The sequence below is a fragment of the Mus musculus genome, chromosome 6, assembly GCF_000001635.26.
Source record: "Mus musculus strain C57BL/6J chromosome 6, GRCm38.p6 C57BL/6J".
In the NCBI taxonomy this organism is placed as follows: domain Eukaryota; kingdom Metazoa; phylum Chordata; class Mammalia; order Rodentia; family Muridae; genus Mus; species Mus musculus.
The window spans coordinates 83,057,718-83,074,898 of record NC_000072.6 but is presented as its reverse complement, the minus strand read 5'-3'; the positions used below and the strand labels follow the sequence as shown (position 1 = coordinate 83,074,898).

The 17,181-nt window shown below is 52.9% G+C and overlaps 2 protein-coding genes across 8 annotated transcripts; one reads left to right on the top strand and one right to left on the bottom strand.

The window, feature by feature from the left end:
- The first annotated feature begins 4,673 nt into the window (after positions 1-4,673).
- On the top strand, positions 4,674-6,574 carry Tlx2 (T cell leukemia, homeobox 2). The gene is made up of 3 exons (NM_009392.2): positions 4,674-5,219; positions 5,608-5,845; positions 5,925-6,574. Exons 1-3 carry the CDS (start codon positions 4,820-4,822, stop codon positions 6,139-6,141), a joined length of 855 nt encoding a protein of 284 aa, NP_033418.1. The 5' UTR covers positions 4,674-4,819; the 3' UTR covers positions 6,142-6,574.
- A 1,011-nt stretch (positions 6,575-7,585) lies between these two features.
- On the bottom strand, positions 7,586-17,152 carry Dqx1 (DEAQ RNA-dependent ATPase). 7 transcript variants are annotated; one of them, XM_006506810.4, is made up of 12 exons: positions 16,760-17,041; positions 16,164-16,409; positions 15,789-15,982; positions 15,073-15,460; positions 14,498-14,731; positions 14,309-14,408; positions 14,044-14,202; positions 13,772-13,963; positions 10,256-10,375; positions 9,915-10,105; positions 8,619-8,809; positions 7,586-8,336 (listed from the first exon to the last, which is right to left on the bottom strand). In XM_006506810.4, the coding sequence occupies exons 2-12, from the start codon at positions 16,389-16,391 to the stop codon at positions 8,294-8,296; spliced, it is 2,040 nt and encodes a 679-aa protein (XP_006506873.1). In that variant the 5' UTR covers positions 16,392-16,409; positions 16,760-17,041; the 3' UTR covers positions 7,586-8,293. The 7 variants fall into 7 exon arrangements, with proteins under 7 accessions (XP_006506873.1, XP_006506874.1, XP_006506871.1 ...); XM_006506808.3 differs by lacking the exon at positions 16,760-17,041 and adding an exon at positions 17,065-17,152 and having other exon boundaries at positions 7,680-8,466; NM_033606.3 differs by having other exon boundaries at positions 7,680-8,466; positions 16,164-16,469; positions 16,760-17,055.
- Positions 17,153-17,181: the final 29 nt, after the last annotated feature.

Genomic DNA, 17,181 nt, shown 5'->3' with positions numbered 1-17,181 from the left:
CCAGTACTCCACCACACCCAGCCTCTCACGGGAATCCTGGGAGTTCAACTCAGATCTTCACCTCTGTCTGGTAAGCACTGTATTGACTGAGCTTGCTCGCTTGCTTTTGTTTGAAAAACAGTGTTCTGCCACCTGGCCTCAAACCTGTGATCTTCCTGCCTCAGCCTCCTAAGGTAATTAGAGTTGTAGTCTTGCATCTCTCTGTGTGTATTCTATCTCTTCATATACTATATGCATGTTATAGTATTTGTTTCTAGTATTTTTCTAGTTTTTCCTCTGCCTTTTAGACTAGAATGTGCTATCCACATCTATATCTCCAGATCTGAGCACACAGTGCATGTTAAAATACCCCGGAATGGGGGCTGGAGAGACAGCTCAGCAGTTAGGAGCACTCAATGGCTCTTGCCTCTGCAAGACAGGAGTTCAGTTCCCAGCACCCATGTTGGGGGGATCTGACACTCCTGTCCTCTAAGGGGGTCTTTGCACACATGTACTTCACATAATCTCAAGCAGGCAAACACACATGGACAAAAAATTTAAGTAAGTCTTTTAAAAATGTACTAAATGAACAAATGAAAGAATGTAGGTGACATTGGTAGCTTAGATTAAGGATTTAGCAATTGGAATGAAGGGCTGTAGCTGGAACAGTTACACTCCTGTAATCCTAGCACCTAGAAGGTAGAGGCAGGAAGATCGGAATTCAAAGTCAGCCACGGCTACATAGTGAATTCAAGACCTGAGACCAGCAAAGTAGACTGAAGAACAGGAGGCGGCAGCTGCTTTTTAAACTCTATCTGTCTGTCTATCTATCTATCTATCTATCTATCTATCTATGAGACAGGGTTTCTCTATGCAACTTCTGCTGTCCTGGAACTTGCTCTGTGGATCAGGCTGGCCTCAAAGTCATAGAGATCCATCTGCCCCTGCCTCCCAAGTGGTGGGATTAAAGGCATGTGACACCACTGCCTGGCTTTTTATTTTTACTTTTATTTTAAACTTTAAAGGAAAGCAGCCAGGGTAGTAGGCCTAAGGGGATGAATGAGAGGTAAGCATTTCTTTCCTTCAGCCTGTTGGACTTAGAGTGGCTTCAAGAGAGCCGGGTGGAGCTGGCCAGGGCCAGAAGGCTAGATCAGAAGTGCAACTGGAGGGACGAGACTCAAATGTCAGGTGCCACTGTTGTCTGGAGTGGGTGTGAGAATAGGGGCTACTGGAATGGATGAAACCTGAAGGGGTGCAGAAAAGCTATAGCCAGAGCTCTGAAGTATGCTCCAACTCTCCAGGAGGAGAGAGCAAGGCCAGTGGAGGAAGGCTAGAAACAGTAACAATGTAAGCCCTGCTACAGAACTCAAGAAATGAAAAGCAGGGCTGGGGATGTAGCTCAGTGGGAGGCACTTGCCTAGCAAGCTTGAGACAGTCAATTCCCCCCACCCCCCACCCCACCCCCACCCCCCACCCCCCCACCCCCAGCCTAAAAGAAAAGGAAAAAGAAAAACAAATAGAAGCCAAAAGAAAGTGCACCTTAAGAGCTGGAGAGATGATCCAGCAGGTGAAGATGCTACCAAGCCTGATGACCTGAATTCCATCTCTGGGACCCACGTGGTTGAAGAAGACACACACACACACACACACACACACACACACACCACCAAAAATAAATGTAATTTTACATTTCAAAAAGGAAGGAAAGAAAATTCAAGAAATAATGGGTTGCTGTCCGTGGTTGTACACTCAACAGGGAAAGGCAGGTCGATCCCTGAGAATTCAAGGCCAGCTTGGCCTACAGAATGAGTTCCAGACCAGCCAAGATTACATAGAGAGACACCCTCACCCCTACCCCAACCCTCAAAAAAAAAAAAAAAAAAAAAAAGGCCAGCGGTGGTGTCGAAAACCCACCCTCCACTGGGTTAACACCAGAACAGCTTCGGGGGAGGAAGTGGAGGCAGCAGCAATGGATAGAGCAAAGGATTAAGAAGTCAGGCAACTCAGGGTAGGAAGGGCTAAGCTGATGTCAGGGATGGTGACATAAGAGTTGGAGCCATCTTGAAGAACAACACTGGGGAGACGGGGAAGGATGGAGATGAGGTGAGCACTCGGCTTCTTTCCCCGGAGGCTGCGGCCTCAAAGGCTCAAGGACTCCAGGACTCTGGGGTGACTGTACATGGCAGTGCAGGTCTGGAAGCCCAGGGTCCAGGAGGACAGAAGAGGTAGGTGGATGGAGAATTTAAAACCAGCTTAGATTATATAGCAAGACACAACCCCAAACATTAAAAAGGAGGTAGGGGAGAAAGAAGGGAAAAGAAAACACTTCGAGGTGTGAGTCACAACACATATGATAGGCAGGAGGACGCACTTACCCAGAAGCCCCATCTTCAACCTGAACTAGCAGGAACCATTCAAGTAGAGATGGGTGCAGGAAGAGAGACTCCTGGTTGGGCCTGTGGCTGACAAAATATCTTATCCTCCGTCCTTACAGCCAGGTACTAGACAGTTTTCTCATTAACTCCCAGATTTGTAAGCACAGCCGCCCTTTGTGGCCATTCTTCTCAAAGGGTCATCAATGGGGGGAGTGGTGGGGGTGAGGCGGTGCCACCTGCGCAGACTTCAAAGGTGACATTCATCCAGATCTTCACCTACTGCCTGTTTCTCATTCACTGATTCATCCTTTGAACAGTTCAAAAGGATTTATTGAGATTGGTGAGAGACACGGTCTCTTTCCCCAGGGACGCTCACCCTCCTAGCCCACCTGCAAGCCTAGGCTCCCATCCAGTGCTCCACTTTGGCTTGATTTAGGCTTCAAGTTCCGTGTAGCCTCCCCCCCTGCAGCTCAGAACAGGGAGGGCTCTGCCAAGGGAGGGGAAATGAAAGTGTTCTCTAGGGGGTATAGAAAGCACCATTGCCAAATTGTCCCCTCTACCTCCCACCCTGTGACCAGAAAGGTGGAAGGAATATCTGAGAAGGATACTGTGGCCAAAATGGGAACTGGCTCCTGCACAGTATTAATGTCCTCTTGAGCCCCTAACCACTATCTGCACCTCCACTCCCACCCCGCAGGCTTCTGAGAACACTGGGGGAGGGGGTACTTTTATCTACTTTTATGTTCCTGTCCAGATGCCCAAATATCCTGGTTCCCAGGAGAGAAAAGACCCCTTCACCCTGCCCCAGGCGCCAGGCTGCCAGCCCATCTGCTGGGAGAAAGGAGGGGCGCCTTTCCCTGGGGGATCCTAGAGAAACAACTAGAACAGTAGTCCCAACGAGTTTATGCTTGCTAGGCACTTCGCTTCACACGGGAAAGCCATAGGGTAGAGCTGAACCCTGAAGTGGGTAGGAGTGAGGGTCCAGGCCTGTCATAGTGGGGCGGGGTCTTCTGGCCAGGACGTGTCCAAGCCAGGCTGAGCAGCGCCTCCGTGCCCACCCTCTGCCCCCCTCCCTGGGCCCAGTCTCACCGGCTCGGAGGCGCCAGGGCCCCCCCCAGGGCCGGGGCGGGCTGGGGAAGGTAATGTAATTCCGGCCTAGCTAACCCGATTATGGCGGCCTGCACCGGGCAGGGTGGCGGCAGGGGCGTGTCTTCGGCTTTGGGGCCCGCCCGGCAGGGGTCCCATCCCGGGGAGGGACCTGGAGGTCACTTTCTCCCCGCTCCTGGGTCCGCGCCCAGAGGTCATAAGGTCACCAAGACGCTTCAGCCTTCTCCCACTTTCCTTGGCTGGCATGCTCCAGGCTCATTTTCTGATGCTTGGGTGGGGTAAAGTGTCTGTAAGGGTGCGGCGCTCGGAGCCTCCCAAGGCCTCAGCGACTCCCCAGTGTAGCCCTTTCGCCTTAGAGAAGGGAGGATAGTGTGTGAGGATAGCTTTCCAAGATGCGAATTAGAGAAGTGGAATCCCGCGGTGGAGGCCCGGGTTGGTCCGTTTGAGACACGGGTCCGATTTACAGCAATTTCAGAAAATCGAAATTCTAAGAAACAGGGTACTAATTCTTGGTCGGCCAAGACCAGTAAGGTGGGGAGTGGCACAGAAAAAGCCAGGAGGTGTACCACGACTCCAAGCTCAGATGTTCGTTTCCTGCCCGAGCCCACCGTACGCGCCCTGCTACCGTCTGCTTCCTACACCTGGCCTGTTCCTGGGACTCCAGATCGCGAATCGCCGTTCCCCAACCGCTTCTTGCAGAGCCAGGTAGCCACAACGAGATTTGGTCTCAGAGGGCATTTGGGTGGGGGCCACAACGAATCGAGGAGCTGGCCAGCGGCACCCATCGGGAGGCGAAGAGTGGGGTCTGGGGAGAGAAGTCCCTGCCGAGGAACCCGGGAGCCAGTCCGAAGGCGGAGGCCGGCGAAGATGCGGGCGCTCGAGCATCCCGGCTGAGTCAGCGGCCCCTCCCGCGCACCGCGCCTTCCTGATACCCGCGCCCTCCTCTGCCTGCACCAGGCACATCCAGCCATCCCTTCCCCTTTAACAGCGGGGCCCCGCCCCTGCCCTCCCTCAGCCCCCTCTGCCCACCCGAGTCACTGCCCCTGCCTGAGCTGGCCACCCCTCTCCACACCGGACTCGGGCAGCGGCCTGGGCAACTTAGCGTCCACCTGCGCTACTGCGACCCCCGCCCGCCGCGCTCCTTCGGGATGCGAGTCCCAGAGCGGACTCCCGGGAGGGGCGGGCACACGCGCGGCTGCGCCCTGTGCACAGGGATGTTGCTGTCCCGGGGGCCCCGGCGCATGGCCGTGGCCAGCCCCGCGGGCCCCTGAAGCCTCTGCCCTGAGCGCGCCGCCGCCGGGCTCCCGCAGCCGTCAGAAACACCTTTTCCAGTCATCCAACCTCTCAGGCTTGGACCCATGGAGCCCGCGGTGTTGGCTGCGCACCACCTTCCGCACCACGAACCCATCAGCTTCGGCATCGATCAGATCCTGAGCGGTCCCGAACCCCCGGGGGGCGGTCTGGGTCCCGGTCAGTCGGGCCAGAGCCACGGAGAAAGTGCGGCGTTTTCCAGTGGATTCCACGGAGCCTCGGGCTATGCTCCAGCCGGCTCGCTGGCCTCCTTGCCTAGAGGCTCGGGAGTGGGCCCCGGCGGCGTGATCCGCGTCCCCGCGCACCGCCCGCTGCCCGTGCCGCCACCCTCGGGTGCGGCCCCCGCCGTGCCCGGACCCTCTGGTTTGGGTGGCGCCGGGGGCCTAGCGGGACTCACCTTCCCCTGGATGGACAGCGGCCGCCGCTTTGCAAAGGACAGGCTCACGGGTGAGATTGCCCTACCCCTCGGTGTCCTTCCCCCGCGACCCCATTTCTTTGCTTCTCCATTTTCTGCTCCAACCCCATTGCCCGGTTATCTCTCCCCTCTGTTCATCCGCGTGGACCCTCCCCGACCCCACAGTTCTCGGTCCCACAGCAGAGAGGCAGTAAGGAGAGAGCTGCTGTCGTCGGGTGCATGCACCCCTGCCTCTGCAGTCCCACCGTGCCTACGGCGAGGAGGGGCAGGGTGAAGTTTGGGAGGACCCCGATTCTTCCTAAGCCCTTTCTTGATGAGGCTTCTGTGGTTGGGGGAGGAACCCCGATAAGGACTAGGGACTCTCTTCTCAGTCTCACCTCGGACTACCCCCAAACATTGCCCTGCTCTTCCGTCCCGTAGCTGCGCTCTCGCCCTTCTCTGGGACACGTCGCATAGGCCATCCCTACCAAAACCGGACCCCCCCGAAGCGCAAGAAGCCGCGCACCTCCTTTTCCCGCTCGCAGGTGCTGGAGCTGGAGCGCCGCTTCTTGCGCCAGAAGTACCTGGCCTCCGCAGAGAGGGCGGCGCTGGCCAAGGCCCTGCGCATGACGGACGCGCAGGTCAAGACCTGGTTCCAGAACCGACGCACCAAGTGGCGGTGAGGCGCGGGGCGCGGGCGGGCCGAGTGGCGGGGTAGGACCGGGACGCCCGCTGACCCCGGCTCTCCGCTCGCCCAGGCGCCAGACCGCGGAGGAGCGCGAGGCCGAGCGGCACCGCGCTGGTCGCCTGCTGCTGCACCTGCAGCAAGACGCGCTGCCCCGGCCGCTGCGGCCACCGCTGCCACCGGACCCGCTTTGCCTGCACAACTCGTCGCTCTTCGCGCTGCAGAATCTGCAGCCCTGGGCGGAAGACAACAAGGTGGCTTCGGTGTCCGGGCTCGCCTCGGTGGTGTGACCGACACCTGCCCGACGAGCGCCAACGTGGCCGGGTGCCGTACCGCCAGCGAAGAGTGAGGAGCAGAAGGCCCGCGGCCCGCGGCCGTCCTCTGAGGCTCTTTGGTCATCAGTGGCCCCTGGCCCACACTCTGACTCCGCCCTTCAAGGTTTTGTTTTGTTTTGTTTAAAAAAAAAAACCCCGCTGAGATGTGGGTTGCAAGAGCAACCTGCAGGATTGTGGATGAAGCAGGGACCCTGCAAGGCTGCGACTTTGCCCTGAGTGGGCTCAGAGCTCAGGTCCTGCTGGGAAGGGACCACAGAGCTGGTGTAAAGGCAGATATCAAAGGACAGCGGGGGAGGGGTAATGGAAGAGGCGCTGGCAGTAGAGAATGTGGCCTACTGTGACAGGGACCTCGTCCCTCATCTGTAAAACAATAACTAAGGATTCCTTCTAGCCTCAGTCTCCAGTTGTCTCCTGCCCAATCTGCGGACTCTCCATCTTGAGTTTTAACGCACTTATGCTATAGGTAAGATAGATTCTTATATACCCAGAAGATACACTCTAGAAAGAGAACCTGACTCCCGTGCCATGCAGGGTCAGAGAGCCAAGATGGGGAGCCGGTGGAGAATTCATGGGCCCAGTGTTAGAGTGAGCAAGAGACATGCTTTGGGACTAGCAAACCTAAGAAGAACCAAAGATGACCTTAAGACTGGAGATGTGTAGGCCAGGAAGGGGAAACTGGGGGCAAGATTAACAGTAGGCAAAACTAATGTTAGATTTAGAGAGAGAGAAAAAAATGCTAATGCCTGCCTTTGGGGGAATCTCCATGACATCACAGGGGGTGGAGACAGATGAAATTTTGGGTCTAAGATCTCCTGGTAAAGGCGGGAAGGCACAGGGAACTCTGGGGAGTTACATGGATTGAGCCTTTCTTTCCACAGTATTCTACAAACACATTTATGATGTGCAGGATGGTGGTGGATTCAGAAATTCGAGTAGACTAAGGGCAGAAGGGAAAGAGTTAGGGAGAAGTGAAGGATGGCGGCTTTAAGTTGGAATGTTCTTAGGAGATGGCACTTGCAGTAATCCTGACAATCTGAGTTTGAGCCCTAGGGGCAAGTTTGTGGAAGAAAACTGATTTCTACAAACTATCCTCTGACCACTGCACATGTGTTGTGGGTGTACACACACACACACAAACTATAATGAAAAATTAGAGAGACTGCAGACTGTAGGTGAGTCAGAGGGCGCAGGCTTTTGGTTAAGTGGAGGATGGTTACAAAGCTCTCTGGCTTAACAGGGAGATTTCGCCTCACTCCACTGTCCCCCTCTTGTTCCTGGCAGAGGCTAGAACACTGTGACGGGACACAGACCTGTGGTAGCCAGGTCACGGATGCTCTGTGCTAGGGACAGATATAGCAGCACAGAGGCTTGGGCGGAGGCAGGCAGGAGGCTGCACCTGCAGAAGTCGGCCTTTCCTTTTGTGTCACCTCTGACTCATGGATGTTGTATATGGCACTACAGAACTAAAAATCAAACTTGGCATCATAGAAAAATCATTTTTTAAAAAAAAGATTTATTTAGATGGGCATGGTGGCACATGCCTTTAATCCCAGCACTTGGGAGGCAGAGGCAGGTGAATTTCTGAGTTCGAGGCTAACCTGGTCTACAGAGTGAGTTCCAGGACAGCCAGGGCTACACAGAGAAACCCTGTCTCGTAAAACCAAAAAAAAAAAAAAAAAAAAAAAAGATTTATTTATTTAATGTATATGAGCACACTGTAGCTGACACACCAGAAGAGGGTACTGGATCCAATTACAGATGGTCATGAGCCACCATGTGGTTGCTGGGAATTGAACTCATGACCTCTGGAAGAGCAGTCAGTGAGTGCTCTTAACCCCTGAGCCATCTCTCCACCCCCCACCAAAGTCTTTTATAGTCTCACCAAGGAGACAAGGTTGTGTGAGGCGCCGCATGGGTGGGGTGAGTGGCATCTGCTCCCATGTCCATGGACAGAGAAGAAAAGTATGCTTGTTCTGAACTGTGGCGCTCTCTTCCCCCACTCCTAACAGTTCTTGGCTCTTGGGTTCCAGGAGTATATCTGACCCTACACTTTGGGTCTCTAAGTCTGACTGCCTTGGCGCTCTCTGATGAGGTTTGGCTCCATTCCTTAGGCAGTTAGCTCACTGCAGAACACAGCCATCTCCATACTCCTGGGGAGAGGAAGTTTCAGTCGCTGCTGCTGGTGGCTCTGCTGTTCCTTCTCTCAGCTGGTTCAAGAGGTCTCTGCTCTCACTGGGGGGCAAGTTACTCAGGAAGTATGGAGGGGCGAGCTCCACCAGCCTGACAGAGAAAGTCAGGATGGGATCATCTGTGCCTTCCCCTGCCCCTCACTCCCCGCCCTGCTTCCACCAACCCTCTTCCTACATCTCACTCCCCAGTTTGGTTCCTGGCCCTGGGAGAAGAAGGGCCCTGTATGAGTGAGGGAAACTCACATCTCAGGCTGGATCTCAGAGACAATGCAAAGGCAGTTGTCTTTCGAGATGGAGAAGCTGTGGTACAGCACCCACGTGGGTGGCTGGGCTGGAGTCCTGCGGTTTCGGTAGCTGCAGTATGGAGACAGCTGGGCTACGTGTTTATGGGTGAGAAGCAGATAATTTCCTGTCCCATCTGTGTCTCGGGCCACCTCATTGAAACACAAAAACATGGGTGGAATAAGTAAAATAAGCAATGGAGCACAGAAAATAAAGAAGGCCAAGGTTGGGCGTGGCAGGAATCCCAGCATCTGGGAGCCAGAGGAGCAGAAGTTAGAGGCCAGCCTGAGGTATTTAGAGAGTCTGAAGCCAGCTTGGACAACATGAGACCTTGTCTCATTGTTTGCTGCCTTTAAAAAGAAAGAAGGAAAGAGAAGGGGCTGCGAAAGGAGTAAGAGTATTGTAAAGCCGGAAAGTCGATCTAATTAGGTCTGCTCCTGCTTCACCATAGGACATATTCCATGGCCCCTTGTCCTCCAAACCCTCAGACCCCTATTCTAAGAGATCATATGACACACACACACACACACACACACACACACACACACACACACAGAGAGAGAGAGAGAGAGAGACAGAGAGAGAAAATGAATATCGTCAGGTGGCAATCTTGGGTGTCATTCCTCAGGTGCCATCCACCTGTTTTTGGGGACAGAACCTGGAACCTGCCATTAAGCTAGGCTGGCTAGAGAGTCCCAGGGACCCAAGTGTCTCTGCCTGCCCAGTGCTAGGACTACATGTGAACCCAGGGTTCTGGGGATTGAATTCTGTCCTTGAGATGGAGGCAGGTGTTTTACCCACTCAGCTCGTCCCCCAACTCCTCTCTCCCTGCCTTGTTTTTTTTTTTTTAATTAAAAAAAAAGATTTATTTATCTTATGTGTGTGACTGTTTTGCCTACATGTATTATGCACACCATGCGCTTGCCCTTGGATGTCAGAAGTGTTAAATTTCTGAAATTGGAGTTAAGAATGGTTGTAAGCCATATGGGTGCTAGGATCCAGACCTGGGTCCCCTGGGCGCTCTGAGGGAGCAATAAGTGCTCTTAACTGCTAAGGAAACCCTCCAGCCAGCCCCCACCCCCACCCCATTTGGAGACAAAAATCTTACTATGTAGTCCTAGCTGCTCTAGAACTTACTATGTAGACCAGGTTAGCCTCAAACTTAAAGAGTTTTGCCTGTCTCTAGAGTGCTTGGATTAAAGATGTGCACTACCACACCGGGCAAACCGAGTTATCACGCTCAGCCCTCTCCCCAACCTTGAGGAAGTATCCTGACAGCAGTGCTTTCTGAAGGTCTCTGCGATTCTGCTCAGAGCCAAAGGCTGGCTGGGACAAAGGAAGCTCAATCCGTTGCATGAGTTCCACAAGCTCTGCTCGGAGTTTACGGGCTTGACATAATGACTCCCAGTTTAGACCCCGAGCCTGACACCAAGCTTCATCTGCTCCACCTCGGAGGAGAAAGGAAACACGCGTAATTAAGTCTTTAAGATGCACAAAGAACGACCCTTGGGTAGAGGACCTCCTCCTCCCGAACACAGAGCTATGTCGGCCGATTGGGTATTTCCTGGGAGTCTGACGGTGCAGACTGAGACACTTACTTTGTACAAAGGCTTCATAGACCTGGATCAGAGAGCTGTGATCACCGTCTGCGTGTTCCAGAGCCCGGCGCAAGGCAGCTTCTCCCGCACTCAGCGGAGGCCGGGTAAACCCAGGAGCAGCTGGAGGCAGGACGCAGGAAGGTGGTTTAGGAGGAACAAGGCAGGGTGGCAGCACACACAGAATGCTCCAAAGGTAGGAGTCATCCTCTGGGGGCTTAATCTAAAAGACTATAGACTCTAGGTGCTCTGCACTTCACTATACTTTGGAAACATGTGCAGCCAGCCCTCGTCATCCATGGCTCTGCATCTGTGGATTCAGTCAATTGCTAACTCAAAATATTGAGAAAGCTACATCTACAGAGACGATGCAGGTCATCCTTTGCTGTTCTTCCTTAAATAACACAGGAAGGCTTTTACACGATGTTTGTACACAGTATGGGGTACTGTAAGTAATCTGGAGGGTATGCAGAGTATGTAGGAGAATGTGCCCAGGTTATGTTCAGGTTCTATAGCACCCTGGAGACCGAAGCACCAGTGGACTGTGGTATCCACCGAGGGCTCTGGAACCTGTCTCCCATAGATACTGATGTTTGGAAATGAAAGACAGTTTTTGCCGGTAAGGAGACTAGAGTCTAGTAGAGAAAGGTTGTGCATATGATTCAATAGATACTTGCTGTACAAGAATGAAGACTTGAGTTTGAACCCCCACCACACACACACACACACACACACACACACACACACACAAAGCCTAGCCTGCTACTTGTGCCTGTAACTCCAGAACCCGGTGGGCAGGAACAGGCAGATCGTGGAGCTTGCAGTCCAATCAGTCTAGCAGAAGAGATGACCTGCTTCCTCCAGCTTTTGCATGCAAGCACACTGATGCATGCCCCCTCCCTCCAACACACACAAGTCTGGTGGGAGAGTTCAACAAGGAAGTGAACAAATAAGCACTCTGAAAGTAAAGAGAAGATCAACGGAGCCAGGCTTTGGTGGTAGAAATAAGGGTGACGTGGGAGCAAAGCATGAGGTTCTTGGGTCGGTGTCAGAAGTTTGCACAGAGAAGGGACCATGGGGCCGTTTGAGGCTGTGGGACCGGCATAGAACAAAGGCTAATGGCTTATGTGGGGCATTAGGTGCCATATATGTTGTATGGGATGGGTGACATGTGGCAGAAAGGCAAGGGAAGCTGGAGTGATCTGCATAGTCAGTGTAAGAGGCTGACTGTGTGATACAAGAGTTTGCACACTCAAGGAGGTGAGAACAGCTCCCGAAGAGGAATGTTAAACTAGGAGTCCAAGTGTTGGTCCACATGACCGGTTAGGAGACCACGGATGGAACCTGGATGAGCAGAGAGGAGGATCCAACACTGGCATTGGCTGTGATTATGCAGAAAGCATGATCTGAAACCACACGTAGGAGCAGGGAAGGGAACTCTGGAGACAGATTAGCATAGGACGAGAACAGGAGAGGTGATGGGATTGTCTGAGTCGGAGCAGAGAGGAAGACTGTGGTGGGGCGTTAAGAAGGGCAGGCGGACAGAATGCTTGAGTTAGGTTCAGAGCTGAGGCACTACGGACTGGTGTAGTAGAACTATTTACTAGGAAAGACAGGAGTCCTGTGGCACATCCCTGTGACCCTACTACCTGGGAGACTGTGGCAGGAGGATTGCTGCAAGTCTGAGACTGGCATGGGATAGATATACAGTGAATTCCAGGCCAGCCTGGATGACAGAGTAAAACCCTGCCGGGAGTGAGGGGGTGGGGGAGGAGGAGAAAGAAAAGAAAAAGAAGCCTGCTAAATGGCTCAGCACACACTGCATACGCCCAGCCTTTTAGTTAAACCTCCAGAACACACACAGGTGGAAGGAATCCTATAGTCTTGTTCCTGACAACACACAGGAACTGTGGCACGCCTTTGCTGCCAAACATCATACATCATGCACATGCACAATAAGACATTTAACAAGAGAGGAGCACAGAGCTGGAGAGATTGTTCAGCAGTTAAGAGCACTAGCTGTTCCTGCAGAGGTTCCAGGTATGGTTCCCAGCACCTACATGGTAGCTTACAAGCACCTGTTACTTCAGTCCCAGGAGATCAGATGCTCTCTTGTGACCTCTGCATATACTGCATGCTGTGGTGTACGGACAGACATGCAGGGAAACACATAAAAATAAAATCCTGATGGAGGTGGTATTCTTCAGGAGTTGGATGTCTCTCCTCGCTCTTCTTTCCTTTCTCTATGTGTCACTCTCCCTCATCACTTTCTCCCCTCCCAATATCCTCCTTCCTAAGACCTAAAAGAATGCTACTGGGAGAAAAAAAAAAGCCAGGAGTGGTGGCAAAGACTTTTAACCTCAGGATTTGGAAGGCAGAGGCAGGCAGATCTCTGTGAGTTCAAGACCAGCCAGGGCTATATAGCGAAGCCCTAGTTTTTAAAAACTCATACTGGCAGAGAGACACAAAGCACTCTGGGAATTTCAAGTATAGAGGCAGCGCTGTGATCTGTGCTGGGGATGGGGCTCAGAGTTCTGGGAATGAGAAGACCCACAGGCCAAACATTATAACCTTGGGGAGATTTACAATGGAAAAGAGGATGAGAACCCCAAGGAAGAGATGAGGACAGAATGGCCATGGAGGTGGGATGGAAACTACAGGATGCTGGGCACCTATGATCCCAATGTCTTCGAAACTGAGGCACAAAGATCTCAAGTTCAAGGCCAGCTTGGGCCATATAACAAGATGCTGTCTCAAAAAGAAGGCCAGGGAGGTGGCTCAGTGGTTAAGAACATTTTTAACACAAGAATGAGGACCTGAGTTCAAATTTCTGGGTACCCATGAAAACGCCACCTGACGTGGCCACACACACATACACACACACATCCCTTATAACTGGAGACAGGAGAATCACTCGGGCTTGAGATAGCAGCCTAGCTTCAGATTCAGCCTCAGGGGAATAAGAGAGTGAAAGAGCAGGACACCTGACATCCTCTGCTTCAGAGCACACTCACATTCATGCACATGTACACACACACACACACACACACACACACACAATGTGTCACAAGGTTATGGACAAATGCTGAGTGTCTGGACCCTCACTAGTGAGCTGTCACTGCAGGGACACATGGTCCTGAAGCTGGAATGCAGCAGGTGAGACTGGGATAGGGGTTTTGTTGCATGGCTGAAAGAGAGAGGTAGGCAGAGGATAGGTGAGTGGATCTAGTCAGCAATGTGGGCGAGATTCTGTATACTGAGAAGAAAAAAGCATTAGAGGAGAAGGCTGTGGGGATGATAGGAAGAGATGGGCAGACACTTGGTTCCTTAGGTGCTGTGAGGGGAGGCAGGGGGCTGGGGGAGGCTGACACAGCTATAAGAACCAGTGATTCCAGCTTCACCCCAGTGCAGGTCTGAGCAGCTGCCTGACAGACAGGAGGCCCTGGGTAAGATTTTCAGCATAGCAACACCTCCGAAGTCCCAACTAACAAGTGAGGTAGACTCAAGCTAGGAATGTACCAGTGAGCATGGCAGCCAGAGTGAGCATTTCATCCACACAGTTAAACTCGCAGGAGGCCAGCAGGGCTTTGGCCAGCTCCGGGGGCAGGGGAAACTCCGACAGGATCACTCCGAGGTCCGACAGCTCCCCGTCATCATTCAGAGCAGCCAGATAGTCTAAGTCTTCCAGGGCCCGCATCAGTGCTTCTGGTGCTGGTGAGGACACAGGGCTTAGATGTCACAAGCGCTGACCCTGAAGTCAGAGGCAGCCCTGGGTCAGGGTGGGGGCTCACCAGGCCGGTCCAGGAAGTGGCATTCCCCTGGCTCTGCAATCTGTTTCCTCATTAGTAGCAACACCAGAGAGCTCAGATTCTCTTCACACACTTTGGGGTGGGGCAGTGGGGGAGCCTCTAGTTCTAGGGTGGATTTAGAATACAGGCGGAGGCAGGATCCTGAAAGGAGAAAAGTCTGGGGAAGTAGATTTCTCAGAGCTTGTGTGAGATTTTGTTTGTTTGTTTGTTTGTTTGTTTGTTTGGTCTTGAGGGCAAAGGCTCTTACCTGGTGGGAACCCCTTTGCCCGAAGCAGTCTTGCCTCTGCCTGGCACTTGCTAATTGGTCTCAACACCTGGGATTCTGCCCGGATCCGAGGATTGTAAACCTGTCATCCAGCCCCCAGACAAGGCCAAGACAGATCAGAGTGGTTCCCTTCTATCTGAGGGCCCACTCCCCCTCTTTTCTCTCACTCACACTACGAAGTTCCAGTCCTGAGTCAATGACGTGTTGGATGGAAGGAAGGGAGAAGGAGAAATCGGCCAGCCAATGAGTGACTACGATTTTGCGAACACTCACGTCTGTGTCTTCATACACTGTCTGGATGGCTTGAGCACAGCCAGGGTGAAGGGGTAGCACCCGCGGTGGAGGCCCTGGGACAGCCAGCGTTCCCATCTCCCCAGACAAGGATTCACAGCACAGAGAAATTTCCTGAGAAGAGGGGTGGGGCATGAGGGCAGTTCTTACCTTTCTTGGGGGAGCACAGACCTTTTGGACAAACTGATGAAAGCTAAGGCCCTCCCTTTTATCTGAGAAAACAGGCATACTTCTAAAGTTGGGCACACTAGAATTTTAGTTTGCTGTGCACAAAGCTCTACAATTATAAGCAATTTAAAAAGTGAGCAGCAGATTTCTTTATTCTGAAGTTGTTGATTCCCCTGTGCAGTCTTTAGCAAAGAGTAAACAGAGCCACTGTTCCTAAGATATGTTGCCTCTGGGACGGGAAAGCAGCACAGGAATGCTTCCCATATCTGCTTTTTCCTTTCGTTTACCTCTTCGCTGGGCAGATACACCAGCACATCTCCTGGTGCCTCTTCCTGCTGACACAGCTCAAGCACAGCTTGGCAGGCAGCTTCCACCAGGTCGGTAGGGACAGTGTCCTTGTAGGCAAGGGTGGGATCTCCACCAGGCTCCCTGGGCACACGCACAATGGGAGAATTGCCCCAGAAAGCCTGGAATTTTGGTTCAAGCGCTGGGTCGGTAACTACAACCACTCTGGGATCCCCTGGCAGGTTTCTCAGTCTGGTATCTCTCAAGAGCCCCTGTAGTAAATCTGAGGCCACTGACCGCTCCTGAGCCTCATCCAGTATCAGCACACTCCAGGCTCCAGGGCCCCGGGTTGAGGCTACTTCCTGCAGAAATAGCCTGTCCCAGCAAAACCTGTTGGCATTCGTAGAGGGCAGGGAGTCAGTGTGGACATGGACCAGACCAAAATCCATGTATTTTTTTTCCCCAAGTTGCCCAGATTCTGATACTGAAGGACAGAAAAAGATGTCCTAAGCCTGTGGACCATTAAGTGTGATCCCACATCTCTGTTGAGAGCACTTGGTTTATGCACTATATCCTGTATCTTGTGGTAGGGGAGTGAGGTTTGTATCACATGACTCCATTGCAGGTTGAGCTGAGGGTATAAGGAGATAATAGGCAGTTGGGTTTGTCTCCACTCCACAGGGGGAGTTAAGCTCAGGTCAGACTGCAGATGGCCCACCTGAGCATGGTGTTGGGCCCAGTACAGTCTTCCTGAGGGATGCTGTATCCAATCTCATGACCCAGGGTCAGGTCCATCTCATCAGCCACCCTTGAAGCCAGGCTCATGGCTGCCAGAGGGTAGGGCTGAGTGACTGTAACCTGTCCTGTCTGGAATCCTCTGGCCAGCGCAAACTCTGCACACCACTGAGGAATCTGGGGTAGGGAGAGGGAATGTGTCAGAGGACTGGAGAACCTCAGACAACTATGGCCAGCTGAACTGGGATCCCTGAACCTTACCACCCAGTGGGTCAGCCTCGCCCACATCCCCTCTCCTTTACCCAGGCAAAAGCACATTTAACCCTGCCCTTTGTCCACTCCCAGAATCTTCCTCCACCTGGGTGCTCTTGCCAGAGCCAGGGTCCCCAGATACCAGCACCACTCCAGTGGGGCTACTCTCCAAATGCTCCAAGAACAGGAAGCGAGCAGCCCAGATGGGCAGGGCTCTACGCTGCTCAAGCAGCTCATAGTAGCAGGAGGAGAAGGGGAGCCCATCAAAGGGGTTCACAGCCAGCTCAGACTCCCCAGGACTCAGTTCAGACTCTTCTGCCAGCCCAGAGGCCATGGTGGCTGCTCATAGAACCTACGAAAAGCAGGGCAGCCAGTAAGGCCTTGGGTCTGGTGACTGATACTGAATTCCCATCTCAGCTTGATCCCCAACGTTATCCCACAGGGGAGAATGCCTTGGGGTCCATCCTTCCCAGGAAACCGTGCTGGGTGTCTCTAAGAGGACATCACCAGTGGACTTTCACCCTGTTTGTAGCTGGGATCCCTGAGTAGTAAAGATCTGTGACTAGCACAGGGACCCACGGTGGCAGCAGGAGCTACAAGAAGCAGTCATCTGTGGGAAAGGCCCAAGTGGGGAAAAGTAAGAAATCTGGAGATGAGAGAAGGGGACAGTAGGTAGGGCCATTAATGATTCTGGATTCAAACCTGCCAGCAGCTCTGGGACACGGTCAGGATGGCAGCCAGTTCTGGACACACCCAGCCAGGCACACCAACCCAGGCCTCCCTGGAGTACAAAGGTAAATTCCGGCCCCATCCGGGAGGCTGAGCTCAAACTCCAATCCCAGAGCTTTATTTTGGGGGGAGGGGCCTTTTGCTCCACCTTGGTCAGCTTAGCTAGGAACCTATGGAAAGCAGGTTCCTGATGCCACCCTGAGCTTGTATAACTGAGCCTATATGACTATAGTCATGAAATGCATTCTGGGACTTGTAGTTTTGGAGTGACAGCCTACACTATAATTGAGCTGGGATCCAGTTGTTTTGTCTTCAGTTTAGTGTAATTTCACAGTTCCATTTTGACCATTCTCACCCATATTGTAGTCTTCAACCCAGGAAAAGAAACCTGCTCA

Bases quoted from the DNA above. Each gene is read 5' to 3' on its own strand.
- Tlx2 (NM_009392.2), top strand. From the start codon at position 4,820: ATGGAGCCCGCGGTGTTGGCTGCGCACCACCTTCCGCACCACGAACCC. The intron at 5,220-5,607 runs GTGAGATTGCCC...TCCGTCCCGTAG, and splicing joins TGCAAAGGACAGGCTCACGG to CTGCGCTCTCGCCCTTCTCT. The intron at 5,846-5,924 runs GTGAGGCGCGGG...CCGCTCGCCCAG, and splicing joins AACCGACGCACCAAGTGGCG to GCGCCAGACCGCGGAGGAGC.
- Dqx1 (XM_006506808.3), bottom strand. From the start codon at position 16,391: ATGGCCTCTGGGCTGGCAGAAGAGTCTGAACTGAGTCCTGGGGAGTCT. The intron at 13,964-14,043 runs GTGAGCCCCCAC...TGTCCTCACCAG, and splicing joins CCACTTCCTGGACCGGCCTG to CACCAGAAGCACTGATGCGG. The intron at 8,810-9,914 runs GTTGGGGAGAGG...TGTTTCAATGAG, and splicing joins TGTCAGGATACTTCCTCAAG to GTGGCCCGAGACACAGATGG.